This window comes from Siniperca chuatsi, linkage group LG4, assembly GCF_020085105.1.
Source record: "Siniperca chuatsi isolate FFG_IHB_CAS linkage group LG4, ASM2008510v1, whole genome shotgun sequence".
Classification (NCBI taxonomy): Eukaryota; Metazoa; Chordata; class Actinopteri; order Centrarchiformes; family Sinipercidae; genus Siniperca; species Siniperca chuatsi.
The window spans coordinates 28,753,688-28,770,438 of NC_058045.1; the positions used below are offsets into that span (position 1 = coordinate 28,753,688).

Below are 16,751 nucleotides of genomic sequence, written 5' to 3' on the forward strand. Positions count from 1 at the left end.
CCAAAGTGAAATAACGGCCATCCATTCACAGTGTGAAGGAAGATGTTGCTGCCATTCATTTGCCTGTCTGTTCCCCAAAGCCCTCTTTATCTGCAATATCAAACTTTTTTTTTAAATATTTTTATTTATCATTGAGGTTTATAGGAAATCTTCCACCAGTGTTTCCCCGCGTGGGCGACTTACCTGTTTTATTCTCTGATGCAAGAAATATTTATGACATGACATTTACCCAGCAAATACGTTTTCTAAACATAAAGCCTGTATAGAAATTTGGCAACATAAGCAGAGGTCCAGCAGATATTATTTAGACAGTTTGATCTGCGCCTGATATACAGAATAACAACGCCTGCGCAGTAGGATGAAGTTTGGACAGTTACAGTTGCCCACTCGCTAATGCTCGTCTCAGTTTGGGGGTAATCCTGACAGGCGTTTATCTTATTTATGCGTTAAGCGTGTGTTTATGTATTTTTCATTTATTGTATAGCTAAAAATTATGATATATGATCTATTTTGAGTGGCTGTTGGTTGAGCTTGTCTTGAGATGCAGGTAAATCAGTGGCAGCGACATCTTGAGGCGGCAGGAGCTAACTGTACAGGTTAGCGAGCCGGTGGCTAACTGGTAACTGTTAGCTAACAGTTTGCAGACACGTCTACACACAGTCCGCTGCTGCTCAATACTAGACACATGTTGAACTGTTGGTGGAAGAAATGCTAGCTACGAATAAGGATTTAACTGGCTATCACATATACACAAATTAAGGTAAGCTCATACACACACGTCGCTTTAACGATTCCCAGAACGCTGCCATTCACAGTGCCTCAAAAAAAAAGTTTGTATGTTTTTCAAAACGTTAGCCAGCTCTTGTTAGCAGTTAGCTAGCAGGATGAATGGCTAACACTTAGCCAAGTTTAAATGGAAATCCTCACGTTTGGAAACGTGCGTGGCTAATGTTAAATGCATAGTAGTGCATCAATAGGATGTTCCGAGCTAACATGCAATTAGTTTTCCTTGCCAAGCACCATAAGCCAACTCAAGAGAGCAGAGCGTTGTGTTGTTTTGTAATGGTCTCCATCATGAGTCAATGCAATAGATCTTATCTGAGACTCCAGAGTTTGCAATGTCAATCGTGTCTCGGTGTTATTACTCCATGCTGTCTGTTTGCCAAGTTTTATCTTTTCAAACGGAGGGGAACACACCCCCCCCCCCTTTAGGGATGCGTTTTAAGTTAACTCGGCGTCAGTGACTTTAAAAGAAATGTAAGCCCTAAGTTAGACCCCATGTTTACCACTGCTTGTTAGCCTTGTGGACCTCAAGTGTTTACCTCTGCTGGGCATTCAGTGTCGGCTCAGTGGTCGAGTTGGCATTATGCGGCTCCGTGCGCTCATAGCAGCCAGTGATGAGCCTCCTGTGACTGTGTGCTGAGCAGCAGATGGAAGAATGTGCTCTTTCAGAAAGCCAGCTGGCACAAGCTGGAGAGGGCAGGAGAGCCTTTAGGCACACACAGGCTGGTTGAGGAGTCTTAATAGTAATTAGTGTGTGTGTGTGTGTGTGTGTGTGCGCGCGTGTTGGAACTGAACAGTCATAAGCATGGGCGTTGGCGGTTTATGTGTCAGGTTTAATGTCTCATTTGTGCCGCTGACTCTCACCTTGTCACTTCTTGCACAGAAAGGTGTTAATGTACAGTGTGTATACTGCTGGTGCCCTCTGAATGGGCGCTCTGACAAACCCCAGACCTTCTACATAAGTCTGTAAAATCATGGAAGAAGATTTTGATTATTCCTATATCTTAAAAAGTTATTAGAAATTGCTCTAACCCCTGATAAATTATAGCAGACTTCTTGAGAAATGATCATATTGCCTTCCCCTTTAACAGCATACGTCATTATTATCATTAGCCATTTCCTGGCAATAGACAAAACTCTATGCGGGGAAAAACATAGCATTTCTAAATGGAAAATGTGTACAAGCCTTGGAATCAAAATAACCTCTAATGTTTTTGTCTTACTTCTGCTTGATTATAGCTAAAATGATCATTTCTTTACTTTTGTTGACATTGTTTATCGCAGTTATTCTCTTTTAAATCCTTACCCCTTTACAGTGCCTGTGGCATCCTATATCCCAATCTTAATACTGTCTACGAACCAGGCAGGGTCTGAAATCACCTTCTGCTTAGCACCAAATTGCAGATAGATGTGTGGCAAAAAATCTGCTATGATCACCCAATACACAGGCTGGAAAGTTTTTGAGGCAGTAATGCCTGAATGTCTTGATTAAATATAGTCATCAAACCTTTAAAATACTACTTACTAAAATTGTTTCTTCCTCAGTTTACGGTGAATTGGAAACTTCATCCGTTGTAGTAGTAAATTTTAAATGAACAAATTGTCAGATAAGGTGCACAATATAGCACTAAAAACAAACAGCATGTCAAAGTCCTGTCAAAAACATATGTAAGGCATTTTAGCAGGTAGAAATTTCTTTTCGACAGGTCATCTGCTGGTGAGTCAAAATGTAAATTTTTGACACTATGTACAACAGCAGCAGATTTTCATAATCAAATGAACATTTTACTTCTTATCTGTGTAATGTGTGTGTAGATTAGGATGGACAAATATGCATTATTAGATGTACTGCGTTATTTCTATGCTGTCACATCATTAAATCATTTTTTAAAACTTTTATCTTTATTGTTTTCTTTTTAGAGTATAATTACAAAGAGTGAAAAAGAGAAGAAATGAAAAGAAAATACAATATAAGGTCAACAGAGCCTATAGGGAGGAACAGGTCTACATTCTATTTAGACAACGTTTTTGATTTATATATTAACCATTTCCCCAGCCTATAGCAAAAATAATCTTCATTAATTTTTACATAATAGAGTTTTTGACCTTGGTTGTGTATGGTTTCAGCATGGCCTCCCTTATCAGATTTGACTAATGACAGGCAGGCAGTCGCTCTCTGCAGCAGATGTTATTGTAGTGGGTTGTTGAATGGAACTGAAAAGCCACAGCTACTCCGTGCCCTGACTGATCTAATGTTACAGACCTTAAACTGAAAGTAACGTGTTCCATTGATAACATACTTTCACTTCCTCTTCCTCTTTAACACCAGTTCCCCGTTCTCCCTTTACCATGAAGTCTTGAGATCTGTGAGATTCCCCCTCAAAACCATCAGCGGTTTATCATATCAGCCACTTTCTCTCAACTTGCTTCCTCTAATTCAAATTTAGTTAGTGGTTTCTTGCACTTCCCAGAATGACATTTGGTATCCCCCAGAGAACTTGCCCAGTCATGCTGCAGGCAAGCACCTTAGATGGCAAAAGCAATAGCTTTAATAACAGCAGGAGAGAGACAGATCTCCCTTGGGGAATAAAGTAAGACTTACGTCCTTTTACTTACAAATAACATGTTGTGTGGCGTCTTTGTGTCGATAAAATATTGAGGCTACTATTGTTTGGTGTCCTCGTTAAATTGATATCTTCCTGTGTGATTGTTGAATATCAGTGTGAAACATTTTTTATAAAGTAAAGCCCTAGCTCCGCTGAGAGAATGACAACAAAACTTGACATTTTTCATTGATGTTTTACTTGAGATCTCTGGGATTGTTTCTTCAGTCAAACTACAATGTACCGTAACTGCTAAAAAGGTGTAGTCGTAAATGATTGATCCTAGACTCTGGAATAAGCATTATAATTTCATGTACAGCCATAGCATTCAAATGGTCAGAGCGTTTTACGAGGTATTTACGGACCCTTTTGTGGTACCATATCAACTGCTAGTGGCCCCCAGTGACCATTGGAGAGGTGCTGAAATTGACGAAATGGCATATGATGTGTCTTTATGTTTTTGTGGAGAATGCTGGCAGGCCCTGCCTTGAAGACCACTGCTGATAACTTGTATCTGGGTTCAGATAGATTCTGCTGGGCATTTTCCCAGGCTTCATATTCCCCAGAGAATGAATTAATGCATCAGAAATAAAATCTGTTTGAAGACTGGATTTTTTTTTCTCCTACAGACTTCTTACTGCAAAAAGATTCCAACATTGTCAGCCTGGGATGGTGCAGTGAAGCCTCTATACTGTGAACAAGGTCATTCCACAGCTCTGGAAACAAGGAACGGTCTTTGAAAATACACAAATAAACCCAGAAAAGTATAGGCAGATTTTTTTGACGTCGTAAGACAAACATTTCCATACATCACACTGAACACTGACCCAAGTGTTACAATCCAATCCAAAATCAAGGTGCAATACAAACGTCTGGGATTTTAAAAATGGAAGAACATAAAGAAATCCTCTAGCTGAATGATCTGACGCACAGACACAGCACACATTCACCACAAAGCCAGATCAGACTAGTCAGGAACCTTTATTTAGAACCTGTGCACCGCTTTGGTAACGCGATCTCAGCCAGAAATGTTTGCCCTACCTTTGACAGGGCACACTGCCCTGCCCTGCCCTGCCTGGAAAAAAGTCCTGAATCAAAGTCTGTGCTTCGTCCACTTTCTGTCTGCATTCAATCAGCTGTACCCATTGAGAACATCCACATCGGAAAGCCTGGATCACCCTTCTGACTTTTGCACCTTGAAGCACCCAAAGTGGTAATTCAAGGCAAACACTCCAAAGCCCTCACAGCTGGCTCTCTAATATCTGACCCGCCATGTCACTGAAGGCTCTGGCCAAGTGAGGGAAAGGTCACGGCTGCTACGTAGGCACCCTGTGCAAAATGTCAAAGACGCTCTGCTTGTGAAGTACAGTGATGAGGTGAATCCAGGTAAAAAGCACTAATATAGATTCCCCTCACTACATCAGTAGCAGTCAGGAAGGATGAGAGGTAGATAAGGAGAAGCTTAGAGACTTAGAATCTTTAAAAGGGTTTTTTAAAGCTTGGTCAAAGTTGAGATGTGGACTCTGTAGTTCCACCACAACAGAACACTGACTTCAGATGCTGGCCCCAGTAGCAAAATGGAAAATCTACTCTCTACAATGATTTGTTACATGCCAAAGAGATTAGTTAATCAGGCAGGGCAAACAGCCACAGCCAGGTGGTCGTTATTTCCCCACCCTCCGTTCCTCATCGTGTCTTCCTACTTTGCATACAGAGACAGTTTTGATGAATGACATATCCAATGGCCTGTATTTAAATGCACTTACGATTCTCCGGATTTGACTGCTTGCACACATTTGAATCTATGCAAACTATATGATAACATGAACAGGAATCTGCATAATACCAGACACAGACTGCCTGAAGCACTCATCAGGTATGTTCTGTTACATTTCATCATAATTAGGACAAATTAATTTCTATAATAGCACTAGATTACATCTTTGACTTGAAGCTGTATTTTCTGTGCTGTAGCTGATGGTTTATACTTTACTGGTACTGTGTCCATCGTCTTTCAAACTTCGACCTGTAGTCACAATTTACTGGAGTTCACGTCTGTCTGTACAGAAATTCTACTGCACTTCTAGTCCAGAGTGGTTGGCATTCCCTCAGGCTCTATGCAGTTAAACCTGAGCAACGCTGCAGTGCAATATACTGGTCCAGCACATTGGATCAGTACATCACTAGTCTTTTGGTTCAAGAGTGTACAGAGCTGTTAAAATCTCAAAATACAGCACAATGGCAATTACTGAACATGGACAAATCAATCAGTCAGACTGTTTGTGCTTCCCCAAACTAAACACATAACAGTATGAAAACAATTGCTCTTTTTTTAGATAGAAGATCCGTTAAATATGCTAGATTTTTCTCCTAATAGTTAAATCGAAGGGCGTATCGTATCAGAAAGTATTAGCGGGTAGAGAAAAGTCCATCTGCCTAATGTTAATTTGTCATGTGGTGCACTGGGGAGAGTGTGAGACGTGCTCAAAGCATCAAAACCCTACTTGTGCAAGTGGAACTGGCTAGTAGTAGCAGGGAAACACCGGTTGTACTGGACAAGTATGAATGGGTGTAAGGCCAGTCATTACAATTATTGAAAATGGCAGTAGGTTCACTGCCACTGGAGGTCGGCCCTTCTATACCAGAGTTTGGGAGTTTGCGGTGAAAAAAGACACAAGCTCCGGCTGTGCCGAAAGTTACAGCTTATAAACCAGGAGGAAGAGGATTTCGAACTAATCCTGGTACAGAATGAACATGCTTAGCCAGAATTTCAAAATTTCTGAACAGGAAAGCAATGGTGATCCTGGCCAGCTCTTCTAGAGCCTTATTTCGACTATACCGGCTGTTCATGGTGCAATGGCCTAACTTTGTACCTTTTAAAAACAGACTTCAGACTTCACAAAATAAGCTAGTTAAGGTTATTCTGAATCTCCCCATGAGAACTCACCTTGACCTTTCTCATTTTGAGAGCCTTGGGTGGTTGAAAATACAGCAAAAAGTCTCTCAGATTGAGTTGTGTTCCTCCCAGGTTTAAGAGTAACCTGGGGAAGGAAACTTTCCTGTAAATGGCAGTGAATCTGTGGAATAGATTGCCAGGAAATCCTAAAATCATAAGGAGCTTGGGAGGTTTCAAGCTGCTGCTTAAGAATTGGCTCAGAGACTAATCACAGTAGGATATTTTGTTTCATAATAGGTTGTCTTTCTTCAGTTTATATTCTTGGTTTTGTATTGATGTTGCTTATGTTTTATTAACTGAGTGAAGAGTAGAGCCAGACATTGTCCAATGAAGCACTGAGGTAGAGATTGACGTTAATATAGTGAATAACTTGCTGAGTGACAGTTTAGGCACCAGTGATGATTGTATTTCATTGTATTGTACTGTATTATTGTTTTTTGTGTCATTCTTGCCATGTCAGATCTGCCGTTTTGACACCTCACCTGCACACACCCCATCCCCAAGAGAGTACAATGATGATGATAATGGTAATAATAATTCATACATGTAATACATGTTATTTAAAAGCACTCAGGGAAACCTTACAGGCTCAGTTAAGAACAAGCAGCAATGTATCAAGACATACCATTCGACAAAGCATTTAACAGGGAGCCAGTGAAGTTGCTGAAAAAGGAGGGAGTTCTGGACCAACTGAAGTTTATGAAGACGCTTGAGAGGAGGACCAGAGAGGATAGAATTGCAATAATCAATACTAACCCGATGTAATCAGGGTGTGAATAAGAATAGTGGTGCTGTTCGGTGTGAGCGATGGACAAAGACGATGAATACTGCGTAGATGAAAGTATGCAGACCGAGTAACATTGTTGATGTGTGCTTCAAAAGACAATGTGCTGTTCAGGATGACACCCAGACTCTTGACCTGAGGGGAAGGAAGAACTATGGAATTGTAAATACTCAAAGAAAAAAAGGAGCTATTGTAGAAGTTTTAAGAATAGCTTTGCTAAAGCAACACGCCTGTTAATTCGAGCTTGTTATAGGCATTATTGTGCACTTGACACTGAAACGCTGAACCTGTTCCTATTTAAATCTACACAGATTTTAATGCTAAGCTTCCAATTTCTTTTACCAGTGACTGCTGATTTCTTATATTCGTATTTAACTGTTGCTCAGAGGGATCTTTGTCTCTTCCTGCCCTATCAGTTGTCAGTCTGGTTGAACCATTGTTCAGCGTTTTGTTCTCCATGTACGAAACAAGACTTTTTTTTGCAAAACATTCATACAAAATAAAATCTGTTTGTAAAAAGAACTTTCTACAACCTAAAAGCATGAAAGACCATTCAAAAATATAGCATTCCTCTCATCCATCTGACTGTGCCGGATCAAGCTTTTGTGGCAGGCGACTCCAAACATTTGAGCGGTAGTGTATGTATCCAAAAATAATAGGAAAGAAATAAAATAAATATCTATAAACACAAATACATACTGAAAACAACAACACTTATGGTATTAATAGAATTTCACAACCAGTTTAAGAGAATAAATGAGAGTTAAGTGTGTCCCTTTATCAGCCAGTGCATCTGTCATCTGTCAACAGTCATGAGAATACCAAAATAATTTATGTTAGAGATAAGTTTTTGACATGGGTAGTAAATGATGACCAGGTTTTGTTGTATTTCTGCCACGACCCATGTGATAAATACCTAACGTTCTCCAAATTCAATAGTAGCATCATCTATCCAGATCCACTGAATATAGGTAGGAGGACTCCTTCCCTTCCACTTAAGCAAGACAGCGAGCAAGCAGTGATGCAAATGCATTTTTATGGAGGCGAGAAATTGCAGATAGAGGGTTAGAAATGAATGTTACACCACCTATTGCCGAAAGTGATTTATTAACAAGTCCGAAAATTGGATAGAGACTGACATGACCAAAACATATGACCTAGGGAAACTGGGGAATACTGACCTCTAGGGCATTTTGGGGCTACATTAGGGTATAGCTTGGCTTAATTGTCATTGGAATATTGTAATTGATGCACTATTTTAAATTGGATTAAACTGTGTCCTGTCAAAGCACATTTTTATGAAGGACATTTAGTCTTCACTTTCAGCTGTAATAGATATGTTTGATCCAGTTTGGTTTATTGTTTTAACATTCATAATAATAACTTGTCTCTGTATCAGACCAGTAGACTGTAATTAATTTCTTTTCATTGGTTGTCCGTGCATCAGTGGACTAGTAATAGCTGCTCTGGGTGGCTGAAGAACCACAGTTGCCCATTTTGACCAGTTGGTGTCAGCAGTGACAGTCACAGCATTCCTGACCCAGTTAGCTGAATGATGCCGCTGCGTTTGAATTGTGACCCAGTGGAGGTAATCAAAGCTTCCTTTTGTGGCGGAGTCTGGTTCCTCTGAAAGGGAAAGGGGTGATTGTCTGGTTGTCAAAAGACTGCCAATCCCTGCTGTTGTCTGCATGGTGAATGTGGTGGGCACAATCCATTTTTCACATCAGCTGGCTTTGAGTGCTGTAAATTGATTCTCATCAGATCAGGAAATGACCACCAGTTTAATGCTAAATCTGACCACTAGCAAATATGCCTCCGGCTGGGTGGTTTGTCGACTCTAACAGAAACATTGGTGGTAAACCTGCCATGATTTTGAGATCCTAGTCTTTTCCTAAAATCTATTTAGGAAATGTTGAAAAAGGCTGGTGAATTTTAGGAGTTGCAAGACACAATGATCTAAGGGCACAAGGGGTTTTTCTTCCCTGCTTCTTCATGACATGACCCACTCGTTAAACAGAGCTCAGTCTTTGTAACATAAGTCAAGAATAGGATGACATGTAGCTGATGGCACACTGGCCAGATAGCAAATTTGAACAGTTTGGTTTTTTGTTATGTTCTGCTTTTACGGCTTGTGCCTCGTCTCACCTCATTATCAACACACTTGTGCCAACATCACGTCTTGTGTAGTATCATAGCTTGGCCCTCTCTAATAGACAGTCATTCTCCTCCTACCGCCTCCTCTTTTGTCCTTCTCCTCATTTTTCCTCTTGCCGAAGGATGGCCACACTCCTCTCACGCTTATTTTCAGTTGCCTAGCAACCAGGAGGAGATGCTTTTTCGGGGTGGTACTTTGTGATGGAAGCGGGGGCGGGGTGAGGTGTGCATTGTACAGGAATAAATGGCTCATGAATGCAGTTCTACTGAAGAGAGATGGTGAGGAGCACTGTTTTTAAGTAAAGCATTCATTGAACGACGGCATTGTTCCATTACTCAGTGTCTGACTCAATTAGCACCCCCATTCACCTGGGCTTCACCGCTGTTATGGCAATGGGTTTGCATCCTAATTATCAGTGTGGCAGTGAGAGCAGCGCCTGATGCCATCGTGTGTAACCATAGGACATGTGTGACTCAAACACACTTTGTCTGAAGAGAAAGAGGCTGAAGTTGACAGTGAGGGTCTCTTCACTCTCGGTCTCTTCAGTCTTTGGCCAGATGCTTTCTCTTTGTTCTGTAGCATTTCATGAAAGATCTCACAATTGTTTTATGGAAGAAATACAAAAAACATACAAGGAATTTTTGGTGACATTTATGCAGGATACATGATTCCTCTCTTAAAAACAAAATGTCAGAAGTATATGGTGGTCTTGCATGTTCAAACCCCTGAGTGCTCTGAATTGCCAGATGTCCAGTTATTTTATTAAGTTACTAAATTAGTTTAGATCAGAAAAAGACTTCTAGTGAAATGTCGTGCTGTGTGGGCGCTTGTTCAGGCTTCAAATTTCTGAATTAAATCGAGTAATTTCCAGTCCTGAGCACAGGTTGTTACTGTATGTGTTTCCTCAGTGAAGCATGTGATGTTTTGGCAGAAGCTGCATTGACAGGTAGTGTAGCAGCAGTACACACAGAGCGTAACAATTTTTAGTATTTGTCCAGTTGCTAGTAATATGAATCAGGTGGTTGTGTAGCTGGATTTTGCAAACCATTGGGAGTGGAAATGTGAAAAAAATGTGACGAAATATTTGGTCGCACAGTGATTGACTGACACTCAGGTTGGCAAAATACACGGATTCACTAAGCTCTACGGTAATAAATCTGTTATCTCCTCTCTCTTGTTAGCAAAGAGCATTGTCCAGGGATTGGATCAGGACCAGGGCCAAAATAAAGCTTTTTCGGGCATCCCTAATTGGCAGAAATTACTCCTGCCTTGCTCGGCCCCTGTGATTATCACAGCAGCACCATAGCCTTCCCTCCTGAGCTGTTGATCCCCATTCAGATCATATCAGTGCCAATCAGGTGCAGAAATTGTGAAAAGCTGCTGTGAGTGCAGATCACACTGAATGAGATTACGAATGAGAGTGTATCGTGCAGATCACAACTCACTTCCTCCTCACCTCTCAACGGAGTGTATGAGAGAGCCCCCCTCGTGTAATTAACATGACCCCAGGAGACGTCTTTAGTAAGGATGCAGGGAGTTGATGAATGTTCTTTGCAGTGCACTACAAGTCTTGTTCAGTCTAAACCTTAAAAACGGCCAGCTGGGTGAGATAGTTGCACTTGCTTCCAATTTAGTTTCATGTTGTTGAGCACTGTGTACACAAGTGTACACAAGTGTACACATCTTGAGCGAAACAGAACAAATAACATCACTTGATTGGTCTCAAGACGATGGCGTAAATGTGAGTAAATCATCCGGTCAGTATTTATATTTATGACCAAATACTTGCAGCACTAATGACATTCCCATCATCCACGGCTATAGTTTGTGTTTATTGATAATTAACTTGTTTGTTGTTTGGTTAAAGGGATCTCTGCAAGCCGGCGTATGTACTCGACCAAAGATAATTTGTGAGGGAAGACCCTCCACTCTGTAACATCACTGTACAATTGTGAGTGGACTGAGTGTTTCTGTAGTTCCCACAACTCCAACAGAGTGAAACATCTTCTCTAGCTGATTGCGCCACTTCAATTTCAGGAGTCGCATTCTCCCTGTGATTCTTGCATATCATGTCAATAATTTAAGCTTCTAAATGTAAGATTTTTGAAACAGGATTTGGATCGAGTAACTCTTGAAAAATATGGGGTGTCTCAGATTAAGTAGGCCACAGCTGTTATTTCAGTGTGTTGGATACATATTTAATCAACATCTAAGTCAATATAAGTATCGGCGGCAGATATACCAATATTAAAGGCCTCGGATCGGGGCCAAAAAAACTTGAAGGGGACGTCCCTAATTTAAATATTTGAAATATTTTGTAAGGTGAACATTTTTTTGCTGTGAAGGAGCAGAGAAGGGGTCTCTTGCCTGTGCTTGAAGGACAAAGACGTGGGGGGGAGAGGAGGAGGAGGAGGAGGAGCGCGACTGGATATGAGACACAAAAGAACAGAGGCCTCCGTCGCTACACGCTCCTCTATTCAGCAGCTGAGCTAATCCACATGCTAGCTAGCTTCACCCCATTCACAGTAGGGGCCACAAGGACGTCCGGCTGACCTCCATCTATTTAGGTCAGCAGGCTGTTGTAAAGACTCACCACTGTACCCATTCATATGCTCAAAGCAGGCCCAGTGTGCATGCACCACTGCTGCACAGTTCCTGGGTTATGTGCCTATTTAAAGGCTCCATACTCCAGTTTTCATTAAAGTTTTACAGTATGCATCAATAATGAGACTTATTACTTGCAGCATGTTCACTACAAGCACATCAGGGTATCCATGAATCCTGAAAGAGGCAGAAAAACTTGAATCATTTAGATTTAGATCTCTGAAAAGGTTTTAGATGTCCTTAATACAGCGGCCATGCAACATGCCATGATTTGTGTACAGCAGTAGAGCTGCAATGATTAGTCGATTTAATAGATTAGTCAATCGACAGAAAATTAATTGCTATTTTGATTAGTTGTTTCAGTCATTTTCTTTAAGCAAAAATGCCAAACATTCTCTGGTTTCAGCTTCTCAAATGTGACGATTTGCTGTTTTTCTTTGTCATACATGACAGTAAATTGAATATCTCGAGGTTTTAGACAAAACAAGCAGAAATTATTTATTTATTATGAGAAATTATTTTTTCACAATTTTTTCGAGAAAATAATCTGCAGATTAATCGATATTAAAAGTAATCGTTAGTTGCAGCCCCATACAGTAGTTTCATCAAAAGTGTTACTATGTTATGTTCTCTTTACACGACTTTTACTTCCAGTTGACGCCTGCTTGTTCACTCTATATTTAATACAGTGCAAATTAGTTCCAAATTGCGAAACATTTATATTTAATTGAAATTTCACATCTTATGTCCATAACATTCAATTCAATTTCTTGGTGTCTTATTTGTGTCTGTGTCAAGTTTAATTAGCTGTACGTGTACTGTCTTCATTATTTTGGTCGGTTATTTTGATTTGCCTTTGGTAGAAAGAAGTCCTGAATTTTGCTTTCTGGAGCATGCAGATACATAAGAATGAATGGTTGCGGAAATGGTCACATGCTTTGTAATTATGTTTGCATCATGTGGATGGAAACACATTCAAATACACCACAGTACATTTGATGCATTTTGCTTATGCATGAGGTACTGAAAGATTTGAAGGTTGCAGTCTGGGACACAGGTTTTGTATATCCATTTAGTCATTTTAAAGCAATGACACCTCACATTTTCCATGATTTTGCTATGATATTTCTAATTGTTCTCTAATCTAATAAGTGCCTGTAGGCTGTTAACTGTTGAATGAAAATGTATTGCGGAACAAGTTATGATATAATATGACATTTAATGTGATTCCATATTTTTATACAGTATTTTTAAAGGGTTATGCAGGTTAGGTTTATGCAGGTTTGATTGATGATGTTGTGATTACAACTGAAAATTAGCTGCTTGGCTCCCTGATGGCTAGGTGTGTGTGTGTTGTGTTAACAGCAGTTAAACACACAGCAGTCTCCAGTGCTCTGCTTCATACTCATTTCAATTTGTTGAACTGACAGACTGCAGTCCCCTGCCCCCATCATTGCTCCTTCCAGTGTGTGTGTCCCAATGTATCTTGGTTGGCTTTTTTTTAATTATTATTATTATTTTGCTCCCAAGTAGCCAAACCATTTTGATTGGCCTGCTTCCCTCTCTTTTTCTCCAGTGCCCCCACAGCCCCAACTGCCTTCAACACCGTATCTCTCTATCTGTCCCCCCTCTTCACCATCTTGCCCTCCTTCTTTCACTTTCATTCCCTCTCTTTTATCACCTTTGCTTTCACCTCCTCTCCTGCTTTCTCACATCTTTCCCCCCTTTCTTCCCCTCCTTCCTTAATTCATCCCCTTTTTGGTTCTGCCCTTCTATCTCTTCTTCTCTACTCTCTTGCACTCCCCTTTCTCCATCTTTCCCTCCCCCTTTTCTCCTGGTTCTCCTTATTTCCTTCCCCTTCCATCTCCTTGCCTCCCTCCCTCTCTCTCTCCATCTGGCAGCAGTAGTCCGTCTTTTCACAGCGCTCTCTCTCCCCCTCTGTTGTGACGTCACTCTCCGTTTGCATAGCTATTGTCTTACAGCGGCTGCAGCGGCTCTTCACCAGATTTTTAGTTTTTCACTCCCCCTTCTCTCTCCTCTCCCCGGGAAAGCCTCTCTCCATTAGTAAATCCTACAGTGGAATGAGAAGTGAGAGAGTGACGGAGAGGAGAGGATGAGAAGCAGGATATAGACTGCAGAACGTGGAGAGATGCGATAGCTAGCCGCAACCACATCTCCTAGTCTGGATTTGACCACAGTTTGCCTTGCCTGTGAAGGATTTCTGCTTGTTTTTATTTTATATTTATTTATTTATTGATTTCATCCTCTACAAGGCCCCTTGTTTTTTTGTGGCTGGACTAACTGAGCGTGTGTGTTGAGGAGGGCTTTTAAAGCAGCAACGGATTGCGGAGCTGGGGCATCTGGCTGTCTGGGAGGCAGCGACGGCCGGCTGGCTGTATTGTGTTGCTTTGATGACCCCCGCTGTGTAGCTGCCTGCTCATCAACCTCCCCTCTCTCTCTCTTTCTCTCTCTCTCTCTCTCTCGCTCTCTTTCCCTCTCTCACCCTCCCCTTTCTCTCTCCTCTCTTTCCTCCTTCTCCTCCTCCTCCTCTCCATCACAGCTCCCGGCCCAGCCATGTTCGGCACAGAGTCCTCATGTAAGTACCACCAACATCCTCCCGCCTCCTCTGTGCTTTTCTATGTTTATGTATGTTTTTATGTTTGTGTGTGTGTTTTTATCAGAGGGAGAAAAGGAAATGGCTAGGTTTCCTCTGTTCCTGCATCCATCCTCTCCTATCCTCTCTTCTTCCTGTTTTGCCTCCATGCTTGCTGGTGGCAGATTGCATGGGGAGAAATCTGGGATCTACCATTTTAGCACAGAGGGTCAACACTACAAGCTAGCTGGTCACGCTGAGCTTACCGCCTGCCTCGCATTCTCTCACTCTTAGCCTTACTGTGTGTCTGTGCGTGTATATGCGATCATCTCCTGTCTGTATGTATTTCTGTCCTCCTGAGTGTAATGGCGTGCCGGTTGAATGCTGTTTAAGTGTGTCTTTGTGCATGTTTGTGTGTGTGTGTGTGAGCACGTCAGAAGATGGATGCTTTCACCAGAGTTGCATCGTTTCTAGAAGCATCAGCCTCCCCTGTCTTCTTTCTCCTGCTCAGTCAGATTGCTGTAAGGTGTGAGCATAGCTTTTCCAGCCATAGATGCTACTCAAGCTAACATAGCATACCGCTGTTGTGTATGTATGTGCGCACGTGTGTGTGTCTTCGGGCACGGTGCAGCTCCTAACCCCCCTCAGAAGAGTTGTAGTGTTGATCTGTAGGTGGGCTGACGTTTCCAGGCAAATCTCTTTCTCCCCCTCTACCCCACCCTCTCAAGAAAACCTTTCACTTTGATCAATACCATGATGCCTCACTCCACTACCTGCTCAATGCTTCAAGGAAGTCTGAGCTGCTCTAATTGATTGTCACTGCCACACAGTCAGAGCCAAAAGTAACTTATTTTCTTGACGTCAGATCAGAGCTAGCATGCACACCGGCAGCAGCACAGACTGTAGTGTGTTAGCATCTACGCTGTTATAGTGATGGAAAGCTGTCATGCACCACTTCTCCTCTGAGCAGTAATCTTTGTTTATGAAATGTACAGCTGAGTGGATGACACCCCAGGTATTCTGGAAATACAGCCTGGTACAGATCACATCTTAAATTTCACCAAAGCCTGGCTGAGGTTGTCTTGTCCTTGTGGTCTGAGACTTCTGAATTTGTTTCACCCACAAATTAGATAATTATTTTTTGTGCATAAAGTATTTTTTCAGAGATGTGAAGTTCATATGCAGGACATATAGTTGTTAATGGACACATCAGCTGTCTGTTGCCTGTAGGCCACCCTGCTGCTGTTAAAGGGTTCTCCCATATTGGCAGAGGGCTGTAAGTTTCTCCATTTTTTTCACGTGTGCAGTGTGATACAGGCATGCTATTTTAATGCAAAACTAAATGTTAATGGTGCTGCACCAAGGGTACAGTGCATACACAACATACAGAGAAGATTAATAAATGTGAACCAGTATGTAACGGTTCACAGGATCTGGTTGAAAAGAATGCATGAGTGCAGAGTTCGTATTGCCTTTTATTATACTGCATTTAGGAAATAGAGACATTTGATTTGGCAGCTATGACCAACTTTTTACAACTTAGCTTGCTGACTGTCAACATGTTTCCATGATTATTCAGCTCTATAGTAAACTTACTTGCTGATTGTGGTGCTTTCAGTGTGACCACAACAATATACTCAACCACACAAATTAAAGTACTGGATACACAGTACAAATCATAGGTTCAGTACAGTATTATGTGAAACATAGTCAACTAGATCACACCTAGTGTGTGCTGCCACCAACGTTACCACCAACCAGTCTTGTCAATGCCTGTTGGATTTTCATGGAAAATAAGCAGCCTCTTTCTTCCACACAGCTTTGTGCAAATGCATTCATAACTTTTTGAGATTTCTCTGGAAATAGACACAGACAGACTGGGGCAAAAACATAATGCCCATTCAACTCTTTAGGTTTAGGTAATAAACTTACCAGCATTTGTTGAAACACTTAGAGGGAAGTGGAGCACCTTTTTATAGGCTATTTCATTGGAATAGTTTGCTAGAAAACAGCTTGGGTCCAAGTTTATTTCCAAGCAGCAAACACTGCATCAGCAGGCACTGCAACAGGAAATGAACTAGAACATGTTTTTTGTTTGAGACAGTGAAATTGAGTCTAAAATGGAGCCCATGTTAAAGATTATTCTTTAAAGTGAAACATCTTATACTGTGTACTGTATGAGCTGCTGATCTCCTGCAATCTTCTGACTTACCTACAGTATATCTGTTATTTTTTATAATATGAGACTTTTATCCTTTTTATGATGAGCTTTT

The 16,751-nt window shown here is 41.2% G+C and overlaps 1 protein-coding gene across 8 annotated transcripts in view; it reads left to right on the forward strand.

The window, feature by feature from the left end:
* The first annotated feature begins 513 nt into the window (after nucleotides 1-513).
* Nucleotides 514-16,751, forward strand: part of LOC122874654 (suppressor of tumorigenicity 7 protein homolog) — a 49,988-nt gene continuing 33,750 nt past the window's right edge. For 2 of the 8 annotated variants that reach the window (XM_044192825.1, XM_044192829.1), the window contains exons 1-2: nucleotides 530-760; nucleotides 14,446-14,481. In XM_044192825.1, coding sequence (XP_044048760.1) covers nucleotides 14,460-14,481 — 22 coding nt within the window. In that variant the 5' untranslated portion in view covers nucleotides 530-760; nucleotides 14,446-14,459. Of the gene's footprint in view, nucleotides 761-14,445; nucleotides 14,482-16,751 lie in introns of all 8 variants that reach the window. The other 6 variants (XM_044192824.1, XM_044192823.1, XM_044192827.1 and 3 more) reach the window with 6 other exon arrangements.